General features: G+C 37.2%; 1 protein-coding gene across 1 annotated transcript in view; it reads right to left on the bottom strand.

Annotated features, from left to right (window-relative positions):
• LOC133454501 (stromelysin-3-like) overlaps nucleotides 1-16,255 on the bottom strand; it is a 38,906-nt gene extending 22,651 nt beyond the window's left edge. The window contains exons 1-2 of the mRNA XM_061733224.1: nucleotides 16,067-16,255; nucleotides 2,473-2,786 (exon numbers count right to left, since the gene is read on the bottom strand). Coding sequence (XP_061589208.1) covers nucleotides 2,473-2,786; nucleotides 16,067-16,168 — 416 coding nt within the window. The 5' untranslated portion in view covers nucleotides 16,169-16,255. The remainder of the gene's footprint in view (nucleotides 1-2,472; nucleotides 2,787-16,066) is intronic.
• Nucleotides 16,256-21,917: the final 5,662 nt, after the last annotated feature.

The following is a 21,917-nucleotide window of genomic DNA, read 5'->3' as shown; positions in this document are numbered from 1 at the left end:
ACGAACCAACCAACCAATGAACGAATCAACGAACCTACGAACCAACAAACCAAGGAAAGAACCAACGAACCAACGAACGAATCAACGAACCAACGAACCAACCAACGAATCAACGAACCAACGAATCAACGAACCAACGAACCAACGAACCAACGAATCAACGAACCAACGAACCAACGAATCAACGAACCAACGAACCAACGAACCAACGAATCAACGAATCAACGAACCAACTGTGACGACCCTCTTTACCTTCCTGCCTTGTGGCTGGTCTTCTCCCTTGCAGGTAGCAGTGGGAGGAGCTGAGGGTCATCAGAGAAGTGGCAGCACCTGTTGCTCAATGAGCCTTTAAAAAGCTCTGGCTGCTACTTCTCCCCTCTTTCTCATCCCTGAGGCAGCATTTTGTTTGTGGTTTGGTTTTGCTTTAGTTTTACACCTTACACACATACACCCACATTGTTTCCTGCATGCACTCACTTACACCACTGATCTACTGACTACACACGCCATACTTAATTAAGGTTCTTCTTTTAGCTTTATTATTTGGTATTATTTAATAAAAACTCTTTTTGTTTGACTTTCCTTGTGTTGCGTCTCCCTCTTTGTCATGGCCGTGCAGCCCGGTTCGTGACAAGTGGGGGCTCGTCCAAGGTTTGAGTTGTTTCAGGCTGTTTGGTGCCCTAAATGATTTGGGGATTTGTTTGAGTGCATGGCATCAGCTATGGTGATGTCCAGTGTACCCTGTGTTTGGGAGATGCAGTTTTTTGGAATAGGAAAGTTAATTTTGTTCTTTAGTTTGAGTTGGAGATTGCTGGTAGTCCTGTTATCGGTTTTGTTTGGGTATAGGTTTACCTTGGTTTTTCTTATTTAGTGGGGAAAGTGCGTGGTCCGACGGCCCATTGCGTGGCTGGCCCTGTGCTGAACCTTCTTTTGTTCTTTTTGGCTGGGATCTCCAACTGCTTTTTGTTTCATTACTTTTGGGTTAACCTTTTCCCTTTTTGTTTTTGAAAAATAGCGGGGAAGCTCCAAACCCAGCTGGGGGATGTGATTGCTCGGTTTGTGTTCATCAAGGTCGACACTGTGAAGTCCGCTGGTCTCCACCAGTCACCTGCTGGCGGGGCCTCGGCTGCAGGTGGCCCGGACAGACCTGGAACCGCGCAACTGCCATCATGGTCCAGTTTGCAACAGGACCGTGTCTGGACTTGTTTGTCCGCACTTTTGTGTGTCCCACACTTTTGTGTCCCGGACGTTGGTTGAGTCCCGGACGTTGGTTGAGTCCTGGACGTTGGTTGAGTCCCGGACGTTGGTTGAGTCCCGGACGTTGGTTGAGTCCCGGACGTTGGTTGAGTGCCGGACGTTGGTTGAGTCCCGGACGTTGGTTGAGTGCCGGACGTTGGTTGAGTGCCGGACGTTGGTTGAGTGCCGGACGTTGGTTGAGTGCCGGACGTTGGTTGTGTGGTCCCCTGAAGTCTTACGACCTGGACATCCGACACATTAAAGGCCGTCTTAATGTGGTAGCAGATGCATTGTCGCGGGCTCCAGTTTTAATATTGCCTGCATGTGGTTTTTTTTTTTTTCTCTTCTTATAGGCAGGTGTTATTGTTTGGGGATGGAGGTCCTGGGACCCTCGTCTTATGGGGGGGGGGTGTGACGACCCTCTTTACCTTCCTGCCTTGTGGCTGGTCTTCCCCCTTGCAGGTGGCAGTGGGAGGGGCTGAGGGTCATCACAGAAGTGGCAGCACCTGTTGCTCAATGAGCCTTTAAAAAGCTCTGGCTGCTACTTCTCCCCTCTCTCTCATCCCTGATGCAGCATTGTGTTTGTGGTTTGGTTTTGCTTTAGTTTTACACCTTACACACATACACCCACATTGTTTCCCGCATGCACTCACTTACACCACTGATCTACTGACTACACACGCCATACTTAATTAAGGTTCTTCTTTTAGCTTTATTATTTGGTATTATTTAATAAAAACCCTTTTTGTTTGACTTTCCTTGTGTTGCGTCTCCCTCTTTGTCATGGCCGTGCAGCCCGGTTTGTTGGTTGGAACCAACCAACCAACCAACCAACCAACGAATCAACGAATCAACGAACGAACCAACGAACCAACGAATCAACGAATCAACGAACGAATCAACGAACCAACCAACCAATGAACCAACCAACCAACCAACCAACCAACCAACGAATCAACGAACCAATGAAACAACCAATGAACCAATGAACCAATGAAACAACCAATGAACCAATGAACCAACGAACCAACAAAACAACGAACCAACGAACCAAAGAACGAATCAACGAACCTACGAAGCAACAAACCAAGGAAAGAACCAACGAACCCACGAACGAATCAACGAACGAATCAACGAATGAATCAACGAACCAACCAATGATCCAATGATCCAACCAACGAACCAACAAACCAACCAATGAACAAACTAACGACACATCCAGCATTAGTTTCTTACTTGTAGCTGAGGTTGTTCTTCTCCCAGCGTCCTCCGAACAGAGCGTATCTCTTCCTGCGCTGCGCGTCGCTCAGTCCTGCTCGTCCCTGCGCGTCGCTCAGGCCTCCTCGTCTCTTCTTCAGGATGTAGCGCGACACGTCGAGCGTCAGCGAGCTAACGGGATAATCCGGGACGCCGCAGCGCGGACGTTTCCAAAAGTCCGAGCCGTTCTGGGACGCTAGCGCAGACTTTACGAGGTCGTCCTGGTCCAGCGTCTCCTGCTTCTGTCTCGCCCGCTTTTTCAGACCCGTCTGGACGTTGCTGTGAGGAAAACCCTGAAAACACACGAAAAAAATCTGTTTATCACCCGTTTATCACCCGTTTATCACCCGTTTATCACCCGTTTATCACCCGTTTATCACTCATTTATGTCCCGTTTATCACCGTTTATCACCCGTTTATCACCCGTTTATCACCCGTTTATCACCCGTTTATCACCCATTTATCACCCGTTTATCACCCGTTTATCACCCGTTTATCTCCCGTTTATCACCCGTTTATCTCCCGTTTATCACCCGTTTATCACCCGTTTATCACCCGTTTATCTCCCGTTTATCACCCGTTTATCTCCCGTTTATCACCCGTTTATCTCCCGTTTATCACCCGTTTATCACCCGTTTATCACCCGTTTATCACCCGTTTATCACCCGTTTATCTCCCGTTTATCTCCCGTTTATCACCCGTTTATCACCGTTTATCACCCGTTTATCTCCCGTTTATCTCCCATTTATCACCCGTTTATCTCCCGTTTTTCTCCCGTTTATCACCCGTTTATCACCCGTTTATCACCCGTTTATCTCCCGTTTATCACCCGTTTATCACCCGTTTATCACCCGTTTATCACCCGTTTATCACCCGTTTATCACCCATTTATCACCCGTTTATCACCCGTTTATCACGCATTTATCTCCCGTTTATCACCCGTTTATCTCCCGTTTATCTCCCGTTTATCACCCGTTTATCTCCCGTTTTTCTCCCGTTTATCACCCGTTTATCACCCGTTTATCACCCGTTTATCACCCGTTTATCACTCGTTTATCTCCCGTTTATCACCCGTTTATCACCCGTTTATCACCCGTTTATCACCCGTTTATCTCCCGTTTATCTCCCGTTTATCACCCGTTTATCACCCGTTTATCACCCGTTTATCACCCGTTTATCACCCGTTTATCTCCCGTTTATCTCCCGTTTATCTCCCGTTTATCACCCGTTTATCACCCGTTTTTCTCCCGTTTATCACCGTTTATCACCCGTTTATCACCCGTTTATCACCCGTTTATCTCCCGTTTATCACCGTTTATCTCCCGTTTTTCTCCCGTTTATCACCCGTTTATCACCCGTTTTTCTCCCGTTTATCACCGTTTATCACCCGTTTATCTCCCGTTTATCTCCCGTTTATCACCCGTTTATCACCCGTTTATCTCCCGTTTATCACCCGTTTATCACCCGTTTATCTCCCGTTTTTCTCCCGTTTATCACCCGTTTATCACCGTTTATCTCCCGTTTATCACCCGTTTATCACCCGTTTATCACCCGTTTATCTCCCGTTTATCACCCGTTTATCTCCCGTTTATCACCCGTTTATCACCCGTTTATCACCCGTTTATCACCCGTTTATCTCCCGTTTATCTCCCGTTTATCACCCGTTTATCACCCGTTTATCTCCCGTTTATCACCCGTTTATCTCCCGTTTATGTCCCGTTTATCACCCGTTTATCACCCGTTTATCTCCCGTTTATCACCCGTTTATCACCCGTTTATCACCCGTTTATCTCCCGTTTATCACCCGTTTATCTCCCGTTTATCTCCCGTTTATCACCCGTTTATCTCCCGTTTTTCTCCCGTTTATCACCCGTTTATCACCCGTTTATCTCCCGTTTATCACCCGTTTATCTCCCGTTTATCACCCGTTTATCACCCGTTTATCACCCGTTTATCACCCGTTTATCACCCGTTTATCTCCCGTTTATCACCCGTTTATCTCCCGTTTATCTCCCGTTTATCTCCCGTTTATCTCCCGTTTATCTCCCGTTTATCACCCGTTTATCTCCCGTTTATCTCCCGTTTATCTCCCGTTTATCTCCCGTTTATCACCCGTTTATCTCCCGTTTATCTCCCGTTTATCTCCCGTTTATCTCCCGTTTATCACCCGTTTATCTCCCGTTTATCTCCCGTTTATCACCCGTTTATCTCCCGTTTATCTCCCGTTTATCACCCGTTTATCTCCCGTTTATCTCCCGTTTATCTCCCGTTTATCACCCGTTTATCACCCGTTAATCACCCGTTTATCTCCCGTTTATCACCCGTTTATCTCCCGTTTATCTCCCGTTTATCACCCGTTTATCTCCCGTTTATCTCCCGTTTATCTCCCGTTTATCACCCGTTCATCTCCCGTTAATCTCCCGTTTATCACCCGTTTATCACCCGTTTATCTCCCGTCTTTCTAACGTTTTTCTAACGTCTTTCTAACGTCTTTCTAACGTTTTTCTAACGTCTTTCTAACATCTTTCTAACGTTTTTCTAACGTCTCCAGAATGTCTGTTTTCAGTGACATTGTTGAAGATAAAAATGTCCAAAACATCTTTAGGAAACAGACGCTGCTTATAAAAATAAATGACACAATGTTTGACGTTTTTCTCACTTTGAACTGACGTAATCGCACGATAGCGACTAACCTTGGTCTCAGGCCGCTTTACACATAAAATACACTTTATTTCTTACAATAAACTCTGATATTTGATTTGCTTTCGTCTACTTCAAAATATGGAAAAAAAAGAAAAAAAAGAGGAGAAAACTAAGAAAAAATATGGAGAAAAGAGGAAAGAAATATGGAAAAAAGAGGGGAAAAAAGAGGAAAAAAAGAGGAAAAAGAGGGAAAAAAAATCAGAAAAAAGGACAAAAATATGAAAAAAAGAGGAAAAAATATGGAAAAAAAGGAAAGAAATATAGATAAAAGAGAAAAAAAGAGGAAAAAAAGAGGAAAAAAGGACAAAAATATGGAAAAAAGAGGAAAAAATATGGAAAAAAGGAAAGAAATATGGAAAAAGAGGGAAAATAAGAGGAGAAAACGAGGAACAATATATGGAAAAAAAGGGAAAAAAAGAGGAAAAGAGAGGAAAAAAATATGGAAAAAATATGGAAAATAAGAGGAGAAAACGAGGAAAAATATATGGAAAAAAAGGGAAAAAAGAGGAAAAGAGAGGAAAGAAATATGGAGAAAATATGGAAAAAATATGGAAAAAAGAGGAAAAAAATATGGAAAAAGGAGAAAAAAAGAGGAGAAAACGAGGAAAAATATATGGAAAAAAAGGGGGAAAAGAGGAAAAGAGAGGAAAAAAATATGGAGAAAATATGGAAAAAAGAGGAAAAAAATATGGAAAAAAGAAAAAAAAAGAGGAGAAAACGAGGAAAAAAATATGGAAAAAAGAGGAAAGAAATATGGAAAAAAGAGGTTCTGATGATCACTAATATCATTTATAAGTAGTCGTGGCTTGGCATTCTCTTTCATTTATATAAATATGATCCATCAACGTGGCTTTATCTATTGTGATTCTACTCGGCTTGTGATTAATGGGAATTGACTTTTGCTATTCCATGGGGGTTTAGAAGGTTCTACATTGAAATCCCTACACTGTAAAACCTGATAAGTTAGTTGAACTCAAACGGTTTGAGGAAACCGATTTCCTAAAACCATTTAAATTTATTAACTCAAACAATTCAAGTGTAAAAAGATATTCCATTGAGGTTCAAGTAACTCAAATATTTATTGTTAAGGTAACTTGGTTAAATACATTTGATAGTACTCTTTCATTCAGTAAACTGAACTTAAAACTCATATGTAGTATTTCCTTCAGTGAAAATTAGCCCCGCCCCTTCGTCTGACTGGTCCATATTTCATAGTTCCTACTTTTTCTGCCATAACTTTTGAATGGTTTGACATAAAGAGTCGTGGGTGGTGTCATCGGACTCGGTTTTGAGTCCTTGACCTCAATTTGTGAAAAAAAATTGCACGCGCGAGGTGCCATTCATCCGTTCATCGCTGCTTGCAGCTTTAATTATGGGCATGCCAAGTAGTGGCATGACCATATTACAATCGTCCAGAATGGCCCAAAGGGCAATGTTGCTAGCATTTTGCTAACAAGCTAAAGTCGCAAAAGTCCCACGTCACACCAGCGGGTGTACAGCATGACCCCGCTCTGATGTGGAAAAGAAAAATCCCCCAAAAATAAAACACGGCCCGAAAAACCTGAAACATGAAGGTGATATATTAGTATCCAGAAAAGGTTTCCCTTTTCTTCCTTATTATTATTCCGCACTCTTTTTTCGTCCATTAATACGGCCCGAACCGGAACGGCATTACTTTTCTCAGTAATAGGGGTTGCCGTGGCAACGCTAGATGCCAAAAAGCAAAAGAAAATGCCAAATTTCAGACACTTATTGCTCTGCCGAACTTTATTGTAGAGACATCGTTCAAACTTTCAAACACTCGGCCTGATTGGCACTAACGGAACCTACAACCTCATTATGCCAATTATTACAGTTTTTGTGATATTGACCTTTCATTTCTTTTTTTTTTTTCGTTTGACTTTGGACGCTTGTTGCTAGGCAACAGATTATCGTAGAGACATCGTACAAATGTTTTCCGACTCGGCACCCTGTGGACTTCAACATATTCAAATTTCATGAAACTCTGATTTAAGGACATTTTATGTCAAAATCCAGGCCAAATGGCCCCATTCATTCGGATGGAGTTTTTTACTATGGTGAAAAAAAAACCTATCCGTTAACATAGCCTGAACCGGAACATGCACCCATGCATGGCATACATCCTTAGATGCGACTCCATCGTGCCTCGATGGGCATTACTTTTCTCAGTCAAAAGTGTTACCATGGCAACGCTAGATGCCAAAAAGCAAAGAAAAAGGCAAAAATGCGGACGCTTATTGCTCGGCCGGACTTTATCGTAAGGACATCGTTCAAACTTTCAAACACTTGGCCCGATTGGCACTAACGGACCGTACAACCTCATCATGCTACTTATTACAGTTTTTGCGAAATTGACCTTTCATTTCTTTTTTTTTCCCGTTTGACTTTGGACGCTTGTTGCTAGGCAACAGGTTATCGTAGAGACATCGTACAAATGTTTTCCGACTCGGCACGCTGTGGTCTTCAACATATTCAAATTTCATGAAGCTGTGATTTAAGGAAATTTTATGTCAAAATCCAGGCCAAACGGCCCCATTCCCAAAGGTTTATTAACAACCCTAAACCACATCCCCTGCAGCGAGCACAGGAATGAATGAAATGCAGCCGTAAACACCTCAAACAGACATAGAACCACCCCGAACACAAACACTACAGCCCCAAACCAAAGCAGCGAGAGGGGACGGATGGGCCGTAGGGCATGCCCATATCAAAATGTCATGAAATTGTCTAGTTATTGTTATTCTTATGTGTCTGTTAAACTGAGGAGTCTGTGTTTATCTGACCACGGCGGCTGAACGACAGCAGGTACGAACACGCACCGGTGAAAAATGTGCAGCAAACACACACATTTACACTTACAAATGTGTGTGTGTAAACTGTGCAGAGTTTGTGCAGAAAAAACAGATGTCTGGAAATTCCCCATTAGCTCATCGTCGACCGTAAAACAAGGAGCGCGTTCTTCTCAAGGACAATGATTACACAGAATTACTACCTTTATCTTCCTTTATGTCTCGTAACAACAAAAGAAGAATCACTACCTTTATCTTCACGTTTCCTAACTAAAGAAGTCAGATTGAACTTCCTAAAACACTAAACGATACAGAGTAGGATGTAGGAGACATTACGCTGCAAAAACTCAAGACAAAACAGGAATATTGGTCTTATTTCTAGTTAAAATGTCTCATTTTTAGTCAAAGAAAATCGCATTACACAACTCCAGGGGTCAACTAATAATATAATATAATATAATAATAATATAAACAACTTTATCCTTGTGAACGCCAGTGTTAAACCGTCCACTTTCCTTATTTTATTCAGCACACTTTTGTTCCGCTAGTGGTGGGAAACCCTTTAAAGATTTTTTTGGGCTCTAGTGGCCCTTTATTCAAGCTGCAGATATGAAAGGGGTAGAGAGAGAGATCGGGGATGACATGCAGCAAAGGTGCGCAGGCCGGGATTCAAACCTGCGACCGCTGCAGGAGGACTGTAGCCTCAGTATATGAGCCGCTGCTTAACCCACTGCACCACCGAGCGGCCCGGGAAACCCTTTAATTTAACATCCATCCAGTCACGGGCGTTTCTTTTCTTTTCTTTTTATTGCCTTTGTACTGTACGTAATTAGTCTACAAACTTCAGTCCCTGTGGGGGTTTTTCTTTTCTTTTTTATTGTTTTTGTACGTAATTAGTCTACAAACTCAGTCACTGTGGGCCCTAGCGGAGCCGGTGGGGGGGCAGGGGCGGCCGCCCCGGCCCCAGTGCTCCGGGGGGGCCCACTGCTCCGGGGGGGCCCACTGCTCCGGGGGGGCCCACTGCTCCGGGGGGGCCCACGGCTCCGGGGGGGCCCACTGCTCCGGGGGGGCCCACGCTCCGGGGGGGCCCACTGCTCCGGGGGGGCCCACTGCTCCGGGGGGGCTCACGCCGAAGAGGAAAAAAAAAAGTGTTCTGAACAAAATAAGGAAAGTTAGACTGTAGACTGTATAACACTTGCGTTCATAAGGATAAAGTTGTATGGAAATAGTCCCTTCTCCCCGTGCGTGTCTGTCGGTCATGCACGGGCACGTGCGCGCATGTTGTCTGTTTAAGGCTGATTTATGGTTCCGCGTTACACCAACGCAGAACCTACGGCGTAGGGTGCGCGTCGCCGGGTACCCTACGCCGTAGGCTACGCCGTAGGAATGCGTCGAGCCAGTTGTCGCATCAGAGCCTTAAAGCAGGAAAGTCATGCTGAGTTTCAGCAGCTGAAATGATTAAAAACTCTCTCCGGGCTGCATGCATGAGGCCAGACTATCAAACCAGAATATAATCCAGACTACCAAACCAGACTCTAATCCAGACTATAATCCAGACTACCAAACCAGACTATATATATATATATATATATATATATATATATATATATATATATATATATATATATATATATATATATATATATATATATATATATATGTATATATATATATATATATATATATATATATATATATATATATATGTATATATTTATATATATATATATATATATATATATATATATATATATAATTCCTCCTAAATATTTAGTAAAAACAACAGTGCCTCTGGCTGCGCCAAGAGGCACTACTGTTATCCTGCACGCCTCCTCCATTGCATAGCTATGGAGGAGGCGTGCCTCTTGGCGCAGTGGCACTAAATATGAGATAGAAAGTTGAAATTATGATTTTTTATGTCATAATTATGACTTACCGTGGGGATATTTTTATTTTTAAGGCTAAGATTTCATCTTATTTTGTTCTTTTACTGGTGGAAATGAGCTTCCATAGACATCACTGGATGTGATTAGATCTTTATCTCCAGTTTGATACTTATATCTTAAAGTCTGCATTAGGGTTAGAAAGGAAGGAAGGAAGGAAGGAAGGAAGGAAGGAAGGAAGGAAGGAAGGAAGGAAGGAAGGAAGGAAGGAAGGAAGGAAGGAAGAAAGAAAGAAAGAAAGAAAGAAAGAAAGAAAGAAAGAAAGAAAGAAAGAAAGAAAGAAAGAAAGAAAGAAAGAAAGAAAGAAAGAAAGAAAGAAAGAAAGAAAGAAAGAAAGAAAGAAAGAAAGAAAGAAAGAAAGAAAGAAAGAAAGAACTTTGTCCTTGTGAACATCAGTGTTAAACCGTCCACTTTTCCTTATTTTATTCAGCACTTTTAATTTAACATCCATGCAGTCCCGGGCGTTTCTTTTCTTTTCTTTTCTTTTTATTGCCTTTGTACTGTACGTAATTAGTCTACAAACTTCGGTCACTGTGGGGGTTTTTTTCTTTTCTTTTTTATTGTCTTTGTACATAATAACTCTACAAACTTCAGTCACTGCGGGGGTTTGGTTTTAATGGGACGACTTTAAGGGATTTTCGCCACAGAGATGGTAAAGTCATGTCACAAAACCACAACAATAGAAGAGCTTTTTCACCCGCGGGCGACGGAGAAACATCTGGAAGTTTAAGATCTAAAATGAAAAAAACATGCAATAAAGTCGAGCAAAGAAAAGCAGAAGAAAACAAGAGTCATTAAACGCTGGTGGAAAACTGCAAAAACTCAAAATATTAACAAGAATATTGGTCTTATTTATAGTTAAAATGTCTCATTTTTAGTCTTTCTTCCTCCCTTCTTTTTTCTTTCTTTCTTTCTTTCTTTCTTTCTTTCTTTCTTTCTTTCTTTCTTTCTTTCTTTCTTTCTTTCTTTCTTTCTTTCTAGTAGAAAAGTAGAAAAATCTGTAGTAGAAAATGTATTTGAAACAGGTGGAAATTGTCAAATAACAAGTTATTTTTCTGGTGATGACTCTTGTTTTGTGTAATGAGATTTTTTGACTAAAAATGAGACATTTTAACCAGAAATAAGACAAATATTCCTGGTCAGATTTAAACTGCGTAAATTGAATAGAGGGTTAAATACATTTACAATAATGAGATTGTGTTTCATGTTAGACGTTCCAGCCTTCTGTTCTGCGTTTGTCTGTGTTTGTTTCTCTGACTCGTCTAATGGCGGCAACACATTCTTCTAAAGTAATTTATCAAAGTTAATTCCCCCTAACAAGTAATTTATCAAAGTTAATTCCCCCCACCATGAATCCCGGAGGGATTTACGGCTTTAACCGTCTGGAAAACAAGTCGTGATTCATCTGTTCTGCACTGCAAAAAATACATGGAGGCGCATGTAAATGTTTAGGAACTCCAGAGAACGATGTCAACGGGTTCAAGATACAGTGATGTGTTTCATCAGGACATGCATTGAGGACATTGTTCCAAAGAAATCAGTTTGGGTTTTCCATCCACTTCCAATCCAGGGAGCAGGAACACACGGAGACCTCACGTCAATCACTGGAAATCTGCAACAAAAACCACAAACGAAACACAAAACCGAGCAGCAATCGACACAGATCTCCAGATCTGATCACAGTCTGAGCTAAGCTAGGCTAGGCTAAGCTACCGCTAGCTAACCCCAAAAACTACAGACAGTCTGGACCAAAAAGTCCAGGGCCAAATTTTTGTCCCAGTCCAGGCCTGATCATCCCATAGATATGGGCCAGTAGGGCCCATCTCTACCTACTAGTAGGTAGAGTTGGGCCGGTAGGGCCCTACTCTACCTACTAGTAGGTAGATATGGCCCAGTAGGGCCCTACTCTACCTACTAGTAGGTAGAGTAGGGCCAGTAGGGCCCTACTCTACTTACTAGTAGGCGCAGGAGGCTGTTATCGCCCTTTCTATGGCTAACCCCATGTTATTAATGCTCAGTAGGCACAGAAGTTTTGTTATGAAGCTCACACCTCACCTCCCTTTTTTATGTATTTAGCTAGAATTTCAAAACCTGAACAATAAAAAATAAAATAAAAAATTCAGACTCCTAGCTAAAAGCGTTAGCGAACTAAAAAAAAGACACAAAATAGGCCCTGTTCCATTAGTCAGGAGGCTCTGAGACTATACGTTTCTACACCGTCTAAACCAGCCAGGACGTTTTAGAGGAAACACTGTTGCAGAAGTCATAGAAGTCTGAATTTTTTATATGTTGTTTGGGGGCATCCCCTGATCAGACAAACGTTAGTTTGGTGCAGATCAGACCTGTACTTTCGATGGGCGGGGCTTTGAAACTTCACCTTTTCCAACATTTGAACGGACACCGTTGCCACAACATTTGACCAAACCAAGTAAAACTCGACCTGTGGCCTCCATATGGGGCCTAGATTGGGCTTGCCAAGTCTCAACTCTGTGAACCCTCTGCAACGCCAACTAGCTCTGTGGAAGTCGTACAGCCACGAGACCAAAAGATCCTAGCAAAGGGCCTTCTGCATTGCAACATAGTCAAAAATCAGTCTCCCAGCTCAAAGCGTTAGTGAATTATTCAAAAAACACACAAAAAAGGCCCAAAAAAGTCACCACACACGGTGACCTTTGGCACTTCCGAAGGTCGCAACGGGTCTGGACCTCGGCACAGTGGATGAGAGTCACCTCCTGATACAGAGTCTAGAATTTCAGCCTCCTAGCTCAAAGCGTTAGTGAACTGTGCAAAAATAGACACGAAATAGGCCTCATAGGCAAACCTATAACAATACATAACAAACCTCCTGTGCCTACTGAGCATTAATAACATGTCATAATCGAAGGAGAACTAATTAAAACAGATGTCCTTAACATGAACCTATTGTATTATTGAATTATCAAGGACACTTTCGTGTTTTTGTGTTTAGAAATGTTAAAGATATTAAAAGAAAACCATAACACAATGAGGAAAATAATGTGGCGAACAAGTCGTGCCCAGAGCGTGTCTCGAACCACAGTCTCCCAGACCACAGTCAACTGCACTAACCAGTCTCCCAGACCACAGTCAACTGCACTAACCAGTCTCCCAGACCACAGTCAACTGTACTAACCAGTCTCCCAGACCAGTCAACTGCACTAACCAGTCGGCCAAATGCTGATGTGTTGCCCAGGCGGGCAAGGCCTTTTCTTATCTGTGGTCGTTACACTATGTTCCAAAAAGTATTGTTTTTAATGGACAAGATCCGGCATTTTATATATATATATATATATATATATATATATATATATATATATATATATATATATATATATATATATATATATATATATATATATATATATATATATATATATATATATATATATATATAAATTTACATAGTCCCATATTTGTATGACTGGAGGGGGAGAGTACCGGCACTTATTTTTCCCACTTAAAGCACTGGGTGGATGGGTTGGTTTAACAAAGATATTACCGTATTGTCCTGAATATAAGACGGTGTTTTTTACATTGAAATCAGACTGAAAAAGTGGGTCGTCTTACATTCGGGGTATAGACGTTATACCCATTTACACCGCTAGATGGCGCCAGATATCTTTAAAGCTAATGCTGAACTTAACTCCCCAGGACAAAGGAACCCCTGTCACGAAGAAGAAAAATAATAAATAGTATAAGAAAGAAAAGAGAAGAAAATAAGAGAAGAGATAACAGAAAGTGGAGAAACGTAGCAACAATCTGGAGAAAAGAGGGTGAAGTTCGGCAGGTGAACCGGCAGCTGAGGAGAAGTTATGATGCAAACTTCAACATGATGATTTAATGAGACAAGATAACAGGCTTTTCTCTCCAATATATTGTTATAATCATTTGTTTCAGCTGTACTGTCATTATTTTCTGTATAAAAATTTAATTTGGTTCAAAAAGTCTTTTTTCAAACTTGAGTCTTGAAAAAGAGGATCGTCTTATAATCGGGTCGTCTTATAATCAGGACAATACGGTAATAAAATGTGAGAATGCAATTACTATTAAATAATACTTGGTTTCACTAATTTAGTTTACTAATGTGCTGAAACCCACGTTGTTTGCTTTAATTGCACCTTTAAGAGGTAAAAATGATGATAATGCAGCTGTTTTCTCACAATATGAGCCGTTATTACTTTATGAGTTGTTATTACTTTATGAGCTGTTATTACTTTATGAGCTGTTATTACTTTATGAGCTGTTATTACTTTATGAGTTGTTATTACTTTATGAGTTGTTATTACTTTATGAGTTGTTATTACTTTATGAGTTGTTATTACTTTATGAGCGGCGCCAGTAAGGCTCATAATGTAGTAAGTTATTACATTATTACATTATGCGCAAAGCCGTTATTACGTTATGCGCTGATGATTTTATTACATTATGAGCCGTTATTACATTATGAACTTTTATTACATTTAAGTTATTACATTATGAGCTGTTATAATGTAATAACAGCTCATAATGTAATGAGTTGCTACACGAGTGTTTCTTGAACTCCATAATAATCTCATGTTGTTGCTGAACTGTGTTTTTCTCCAGTTTTCCCTGAGTCAGCACTTTTTTAACCCCGTCGGCTGCAGAAACGACGTGTTTGTTCCTGCAGAATCTGCTCACCCTGTCACAACTCTCTCACCTCTCACTCTCTCACCCTCTCACCCTCTCACAACTCTCACCCTGTCACAACTCTCACCCTGTCACAACTCTCACCCTGTCACAACTCTCACCCTCTCACAAGCTGCAGACGCTGCAGACGCTGCAGACGCTGCAAAAGCTGCAAAAGCTGCAGACGCTGCAAACGCAGCGTCTGGCAAACATCAGCACAGGAATTTAGAGCAAAAACACGTTTAAAACTCTCAAAACGCTGAAGAAGAACAAGTTACAAAATCATTTCTGCAAAAACTGCAAAGATTTAACTGTTGTTTCTTTTTAGTTTGAACAGTTTCCTGCTAAAACTCTAAATAATCCAGGTATTTCTGGTTCAAATGTTTCATTTTTAGTCAAAATAAATCTCATTACACGTAAAACAGTTTTTCTTTCTTTCTTTCTTTCTTTCTTTCTTTCTTTCTTTCTTTCTTTCTTTCTTTCTTTCTTTCTTTCTTTCTTTCTTTCTTTCTTTCTTTCTTTCTTTCTTTCTTCCTTCCTTCCTTCCTTCCTTCCTTCCTTCCTTCCTTCCTTCCTTCCTTCCTTCCTTCCCTCCATCCTTCCTTCCTTCCTTTCCTTCCTCCCTCTATTTCCTTCCTTCTTCCTTCCTTACTTTCCTTACTAGACGTTATGTGTTTTCCGTCTAAACGCGTCTTAACACGAGCCTAAAGAAGCTGCAAAAACTCTAAATAAACCAGGAATATTTGTCTTATTTCTAGTTAAAATGTCTCATTTTTAGTAAAAAAAAATCTCATTACACTTAAAACAAGTTATCAATCAACAATCGTTACTGGAAAAATAACAATTTTCACCTGTTTCAAGTAGATTTTCACTTAAAAGTAGAAAAATCTGCCAAACAAGATTTATTTGCTTGTAATGAGAAGATAAATCATTTTTCTACTTATTTCAAGCGAAAATTTACTTGAAACAGGTGAAAATTGTGAAATAACAAGTTATTTTTCTGCTAATGACTTTTGTTTTAAGTGTAAATGGGACTTTTTGACCAATAAATGAGACATTTTGATTAGAAATAAGGTAATATTTGGAGTTTTTACAGAGTAAAACAACGTTGTCTTCACTCTCTTTCTTAGACGAAGAATAAATATCTAAATATCTGCAAATAATGAAAAACAGTCACTAAACCTGCAGATAAAACAGAAAAAAACCAAACCAGTGCAGAAAAAACCCTTCAAACTCTTAAACAATATCCTGAAATCCTAACAGTGAGATAATAATTATAATAATTATAATAATTATAATAGCCCGAAGTCTCCAGCATGTGCGTAAAAGCTGGTTCATGGTTCCGCGTTAAACCGACGTGCGTAGGGTACGCGTCGACGCGCCCCCGTTACGCCGTACGGTCTGCGTCGACGTGACGCTGGAGCGTGAATCAGCGCTTACACCGGGACTCACCTGCGGCGCTTTGCCGGTTCTCCGCTCGGACGCCGGAGCGCACTGGACGCTGAGGAAGACGTGGAAGTGCAGGACGCTGCCCAAGAGAACTACGGCCCACATCGTGGTCCAGACACGGAAAAGCAGGGAAATCCAGGGAAATCCAGGAAAAAGCAGGGAAATCCAGGAAAAAGCAGGAAATCCAGGGAAATCCAGGAAAAAGCAGCAGGGAAATCCAGGGAGACGCAGAGCAGAGAAGCAGCGGCCGCAGGGAGGGGAGGAACTTTAAGGAACTTTGGGAGGAACTTTAAGGAACTTTGGGAGGAACTTTAGTTCTAGTTCAGATGTGGAGCCGCAGGAGGCTCTTTAGCGCCGCCCTGGTGGACAATGGGGATTTTTACTAATGTTGGACCTTCTTTTCTTCTTTCTTTCCCTTTTTATTATTTTTCTTCTTCTTTTTTCCGTTTTTTCTCTTTTTATTTCTTTTTTTCTTATATTTTTTCTTATTTTATTTTCTTTTTTTCCTTTTTTATCTTTTTATTTCTTTTTTTCTTCTTTTTTCCTTTTTTATTATTTTTTTCTTATTTTTTCTCTTTTTTTTCCTTTTTTATCTTTTTATTTACTTTTTAATCTTTTTTTCTTTTCTTTTTTCTTCTCTTATTATTTCTTTCTTTCTTCTTTTTTTCTTATTTTTCCTTTTGTTCTTATTTTTTCTCTTTTTTCTTTTTTCTTCTTAGTTTTTTTCCTTTTTTATCTTTTTATATATTTTTTTTCTTCTTTTTTTCTTTTTTCTCCCTTTATTTTTTTCTTCTTTTTTTCTTTTCTTTCCTTTTTTCTTTCTTTTTTTCTTTTTTTACGTCTTTTCTTCTTTTCTCTTTTTTCCTTTTTTATTTATTTTTTCTTCTTCTTTTTTTCTCTTTTTATTTCTTTTTTTTCATCCAATTTTTTATTTTCCTTTTTTCTTTTTTTCTCTTTTTTTCCTTAGGAAAAAGATGAAAAAATGAGAAAGAAAAGAGGAAAAAAAGAGGAAAAATTTAGGAAAACAAGATGAAAAAATACAAAAAGGAGGAATTATTATTATTATTATTATTATTGTTATTGTTATTGTTATTATTATTATTATTATTATTATTATTATTATTATTATTATTATTATTATTATTATTATTATTATTATTATTATTATTATTATTATTATTATTATTGTTGTTGTTGTTGTTATTATTGTTATAATAATGATAATAATTATTATTATTATTATTGTTATTGTTGTTATTATTATTATTATAATTATTATTATTACTATCATTATTATTATTAAAGGAGGAAAACAAGATGAAAAAACGCGGAAAAAATAGGAAAAAGAGGGGGGGAAAGAGGAAACAAGGAGGAAAACAAGATAAAAAAATAGGAAAAAGATGAAAAATGAGAAAGAAAAGAGGAAAAAAAGAGGAAAAATTATGTTATTATTATTATATTATTATTATTATTATTATTATTATTATTATTATTATTATTATTATTATTATTATTATTATCATTATTATTATTATTATTATTATTATTGTTATTATTGTTATTATTATTATCATTGTTATAATTATTATTATTATTATTATTATTATTATTATTATTATTATTATTATTATTATTATTGTTATTGTTATTGTTATTGTTATTATTATTGTTGTTGTTATTAGTATTATTATTATTATTATTATTATTATTGTTGTTATAATTATTATTATTATTATTTATTATTATTATTATTATTATTATTATTATTATTATTATTATTATTATTATTATTATTATAATAATAATTATTATTATTATTATTGTTATTATTATTATTGTTATTATTATTATTATTATTATTATTATTATTATTATTATTATTGTTATTATTATTGTTATTATTATTATTATTATTATTATTATTATTATTATTATTATTATTATTATTATTATTATTAATATTATTATTATTGTTGTTATTATTATTGTTATTGTTGTTATTATTATTATTATTATTATTATTTATTATTATTATTATTATTATTATTATTATTATTAGTATTAGTATTATTATTATTATTATTGTTGTTGTTGTTGTTGTTGTTGTTGTTATTATTATTGTTATTGTTGTTATTATTATTATTATTATTATTATTATTATTATTATTATTATTATTATTGTTATTAGTATTATTATTATTATTAGTATTATTATTATTATTATTATTATTATTATTATTGTTATTATTATTATTATTATTATTATTATTATTATTATTATTATTATTGTTATTATTATTGTTATTATTATTATTATTATTATTATTATTATTAATATTATTATTATTGTTGTTATTATTATTGTTATTGTTGTTATTATTATTATTATTTATTATTATTATTATTATTATTATTATTATTATTATTGTTATTAGTATTATTATTATTATTAGTATTATTATTATTATTATTATTGTTATTATTATTATTGTTATTATTATTATTATTATTATTATTATTATTATTATTATTATTATTATTATTATTGTTATTATTATTGTTATTATTATTATTATTATTATTATTATTATTAATATTATTATTATTGTTGTTATTATTATTGTTATTGTTGTTATTATTATTATTATTATTTATTATTATTATTATTATTATTATTATTATTATTATTATTATTATTATTATTATTGTTGTTGTTGTTGTTGTTGTTATTATTATTGTTATTGTTGTTATTATTATTATTATTATTATTATTATTATTATTATTATTATTATTGTTATTAGTATTATTATTATTATTATTATTATTATTATTATTATTATCATTATTAGTATTATTATTATTATTATTTTTATATTATTATTATTATTATTATTATTATTATTATTATTATTATTATTATTATTATTATTATTATTATTGTTATTGTTATTATTATTATTATTCCACATGCTCATGCTGCACATTGTTGTTCCTACTTTACGTTTTATAAACTTTACTTCTCTTAGATTCTAGATTCAAGTCTTTCTCCTCTTGTATTTTTTGCTAGTACAGTAGAACAGTTTTATATTTAACCAGATCCATAAATCCATTAATGTTTCTCTGTTTCCTGCTTTGTTTCTTGTCCTCATTTCTCTTTTATGAAGTTTAAATATAGATTTTCCTTCAAGTGGTTTCAGACGCAGAGGAAGAAAAACGAGTTAAAACCACAAAATTCCCTGGACGACGTCACAGTTTTCATCTTTAAATCATCATGTAATGATTTCCATAAGTTCATTCCAACCACACAAAATCATCTGCTTTAAAGTTGGTGTTGATAAAACTCTAAATGTGACTGGAATATTAGTCTGATTTCTGGTTAAAATGTCTCGTTTTAAAGAGGAAAAAAAGAGGAAAAAAGAGGGAAAAAGAGGGAAAAAGAGGAAAAAAAAGAGGAAAAAAAGAGGAAAAATTTAGGAAAACAAGATGAAAAAATAGGAAAAAGGAGGAAAAAAAATAGGAAAGAGGGGGGAAAGATGAAAGAAGAGAAAGAAGAGGAAAAAAGGAGGAAAGTAAGATGAAAAACTTTTCTTTCTCTTTTTTTCCTATTTTTTCCTCTTTTTTCATCTTGTTTTCCTCCTTTTTTCCTCTTCTCTTTCTCTTTTTTTCATCTTTTTTCCCCTTTTTCCTATTTTTTTCTCCTTTTTGCTATTTTCTCCTCCTTTTTTCTTCTTTTTTTACATCTTGTTTTCTTCCCTTTTCCCTCTTTTCTTTCTCTTTTTTTCCTCTTTTCTTTCTTTTTTCCTCTTTTATTTCTCTTTTTTCCTCTTTTCTTTCTTTTTTTTCTTTTTTCCTCTTCTTTTCATCTTTTTTCCTAATTTTTTCCTCTTTTTTTTCTCTTTTTTCCTCTTTTTTCCTCTTTTATTTCTCTTTTTTCCTCTTTTATTTCTCTTTTTTCCCCTCTTGTTCCTATTTTTTCCTTTAATCCTTCTCTTTTTTCATATTTTATTTTCCTCCTTTTTTACTATTTTCTTTCTCTTTTCTTCATCTTTTTCATATTTTTTCTATTTTTTCATATTTTTTTCTCTTTTTTGCTATTTTCTCCTTTTTTCTTCTTTTTTTCATCTTGTTTTCCTCCCTTTTTCCTCTTTTTTCCCTCTTCTCTTTCTCTTTTTTCTCTATTTTTTCCTCTTTTTCCTCTTTTTTCCCTCTTCTCTTTCTCTTTTTTCATCTTTTTTCCTCCTTTTTCCTCTTTTTCATATTTTTTCTCTTTTTTCATATTTTTTTCCTCCCTTTTTACTCTTTTATTTCTCTTTTATTCATTTTTCCCCCTCTTTTTCCTCTTTTTTCCACTTTTTTCCTCTTTTTTTCCTAATTTTTTGTTATGATAGTTATAAATCTTTATTCCGGCTTGTACAAACTTTTAACAGAACAAGATGAAAAGGAAAGAACAACATTTGTTTAGCTAAAGGTAAATCTGCAGCTCAAGCCGTAGATGATATAATAAATATCATTTATAGTTATAATACAATAAATATCATTTATAGTTATATCCTTTTATCTTATAATCATCTTAAATATGAAACATTAACTTTTACTCCGTTGAAACAAACAAAACATAAAGAAGACAAAAATAACTAAGACAAAATATAAAATGTACGTTTCACATTCTAGAATGTTTTAGATAGTATACTTTATAATTATAGTGTTTTATATTATTATTATTATATTATATTTATTTACAGTATTTTCTTTAAACAATTTCTTAAACTTGAGGATAGAACGACACATTTTTAGGTTGTTATTACAAATATTCCATATTTCTCTAGCTTTAATTAATGTAAATGTCTGTTTAATATTAGTTCTTAATTGATCTTCAGGTCCTCTTCAGGTCCAGGTCCTCTTCAGGTCCAGGTCCTCTTCAGGTCCAGGTCCTCTTCAGGTCCAGGTCCTCTTCAGGTCCAGGTCCTCTTCAGGTCCAGGTCCTCTTCAGGTCCAGGTCCTCTTCAGGTCCTCTTCAGGTCCAGGTCCTCTTCAGGTCCAGGTCCTCTTCAGGTCCAGGTCCTCTTCAGGTCCTCTTCAGGTCCAGGTCTCTTCAGGTCCAGGTCCTCTTCAGGTCCTCTTCAGGTCCTCTTCAGGTCCTCTTCAGGTCCAGGTCTCTTCAGGTCCAGGTCTCTTCAGGTCCAGGTCCTCTTCAGGTCTCTTCAGGTCCAGGTCTCTTCAGGTCCAGGTCCTCTTCAGGTCCTCTTCAGGTCCAGGTCTCTTCAGGTCCAGGTCCTCTTCAGGTCCTCTTCAGGTCCAGGTCTCTTCAGGTCCAGGTCCTCTTCAGGTCTCTTCAGGTCCTCTTCTCTTCAGGTCCAGGTCCTCTTCAGGTCCAGGTCCTCTTCAGGTCCTCTTCAGGTCTCTTCAGGTCCTCTTCAGGTCCAGGTCCTCTTCAGGTCCAGGTCCTCTTCAGGTCCTCTTCAGGTCCAGGTCCTCTTCAGGTCCAGGTCCTCTTCAGGTCTCTTCAGGTCCTCTTCTCTTCAGGTCCAGGTCCTCTTCAGGTCTCTTCAGGTCCAGGTCCTCTTCAGGTCTCTTCAGGTCCTCTTCAGGTCCTCTTCAGGTCCAGGTCCTCTTCAGGTCCAGGTCCTCTTCAGGTCTCTTCAGGTCCAGGTCCTCTTCAGGTCTCTTCAGGTCTCTTCAGGTCCAGGTCCTCTTCAGGTCCTCTTCAGGTCCTCTTCAGGTTCTCTTCAGGTCCAGGTCCTCTTCAGGTCCTCTTCAGGTCCAGGTCTCTTCAGGTCCTCTTCAGGTCCTCTTCAGGTCCAGGTCCTCTTCAGGTCCAGGTCCTCTTCAGGTCCTCTTCAGGTCCAGGTCTCT

Source organism: Cololabis saira, chromosome 11 (assembly GCF_033807715.1).
Source record: "Cololabis saira isolate AMF1-May2022 chromosome 11, fColSai1.1, whole genome shotgun sequence".
In the NCBI taxonomy this organism is placed as follows: Eukaryota; Metazoa; Chordata; class Actinopteri; order Beloniformes; family Belonidae; genus Cololabis; species Cololabis saira.
Note: the sequence above shows the minus strand (reverse complement) of the source record. Positions and strands in the feature narration are given on the sequence as shown.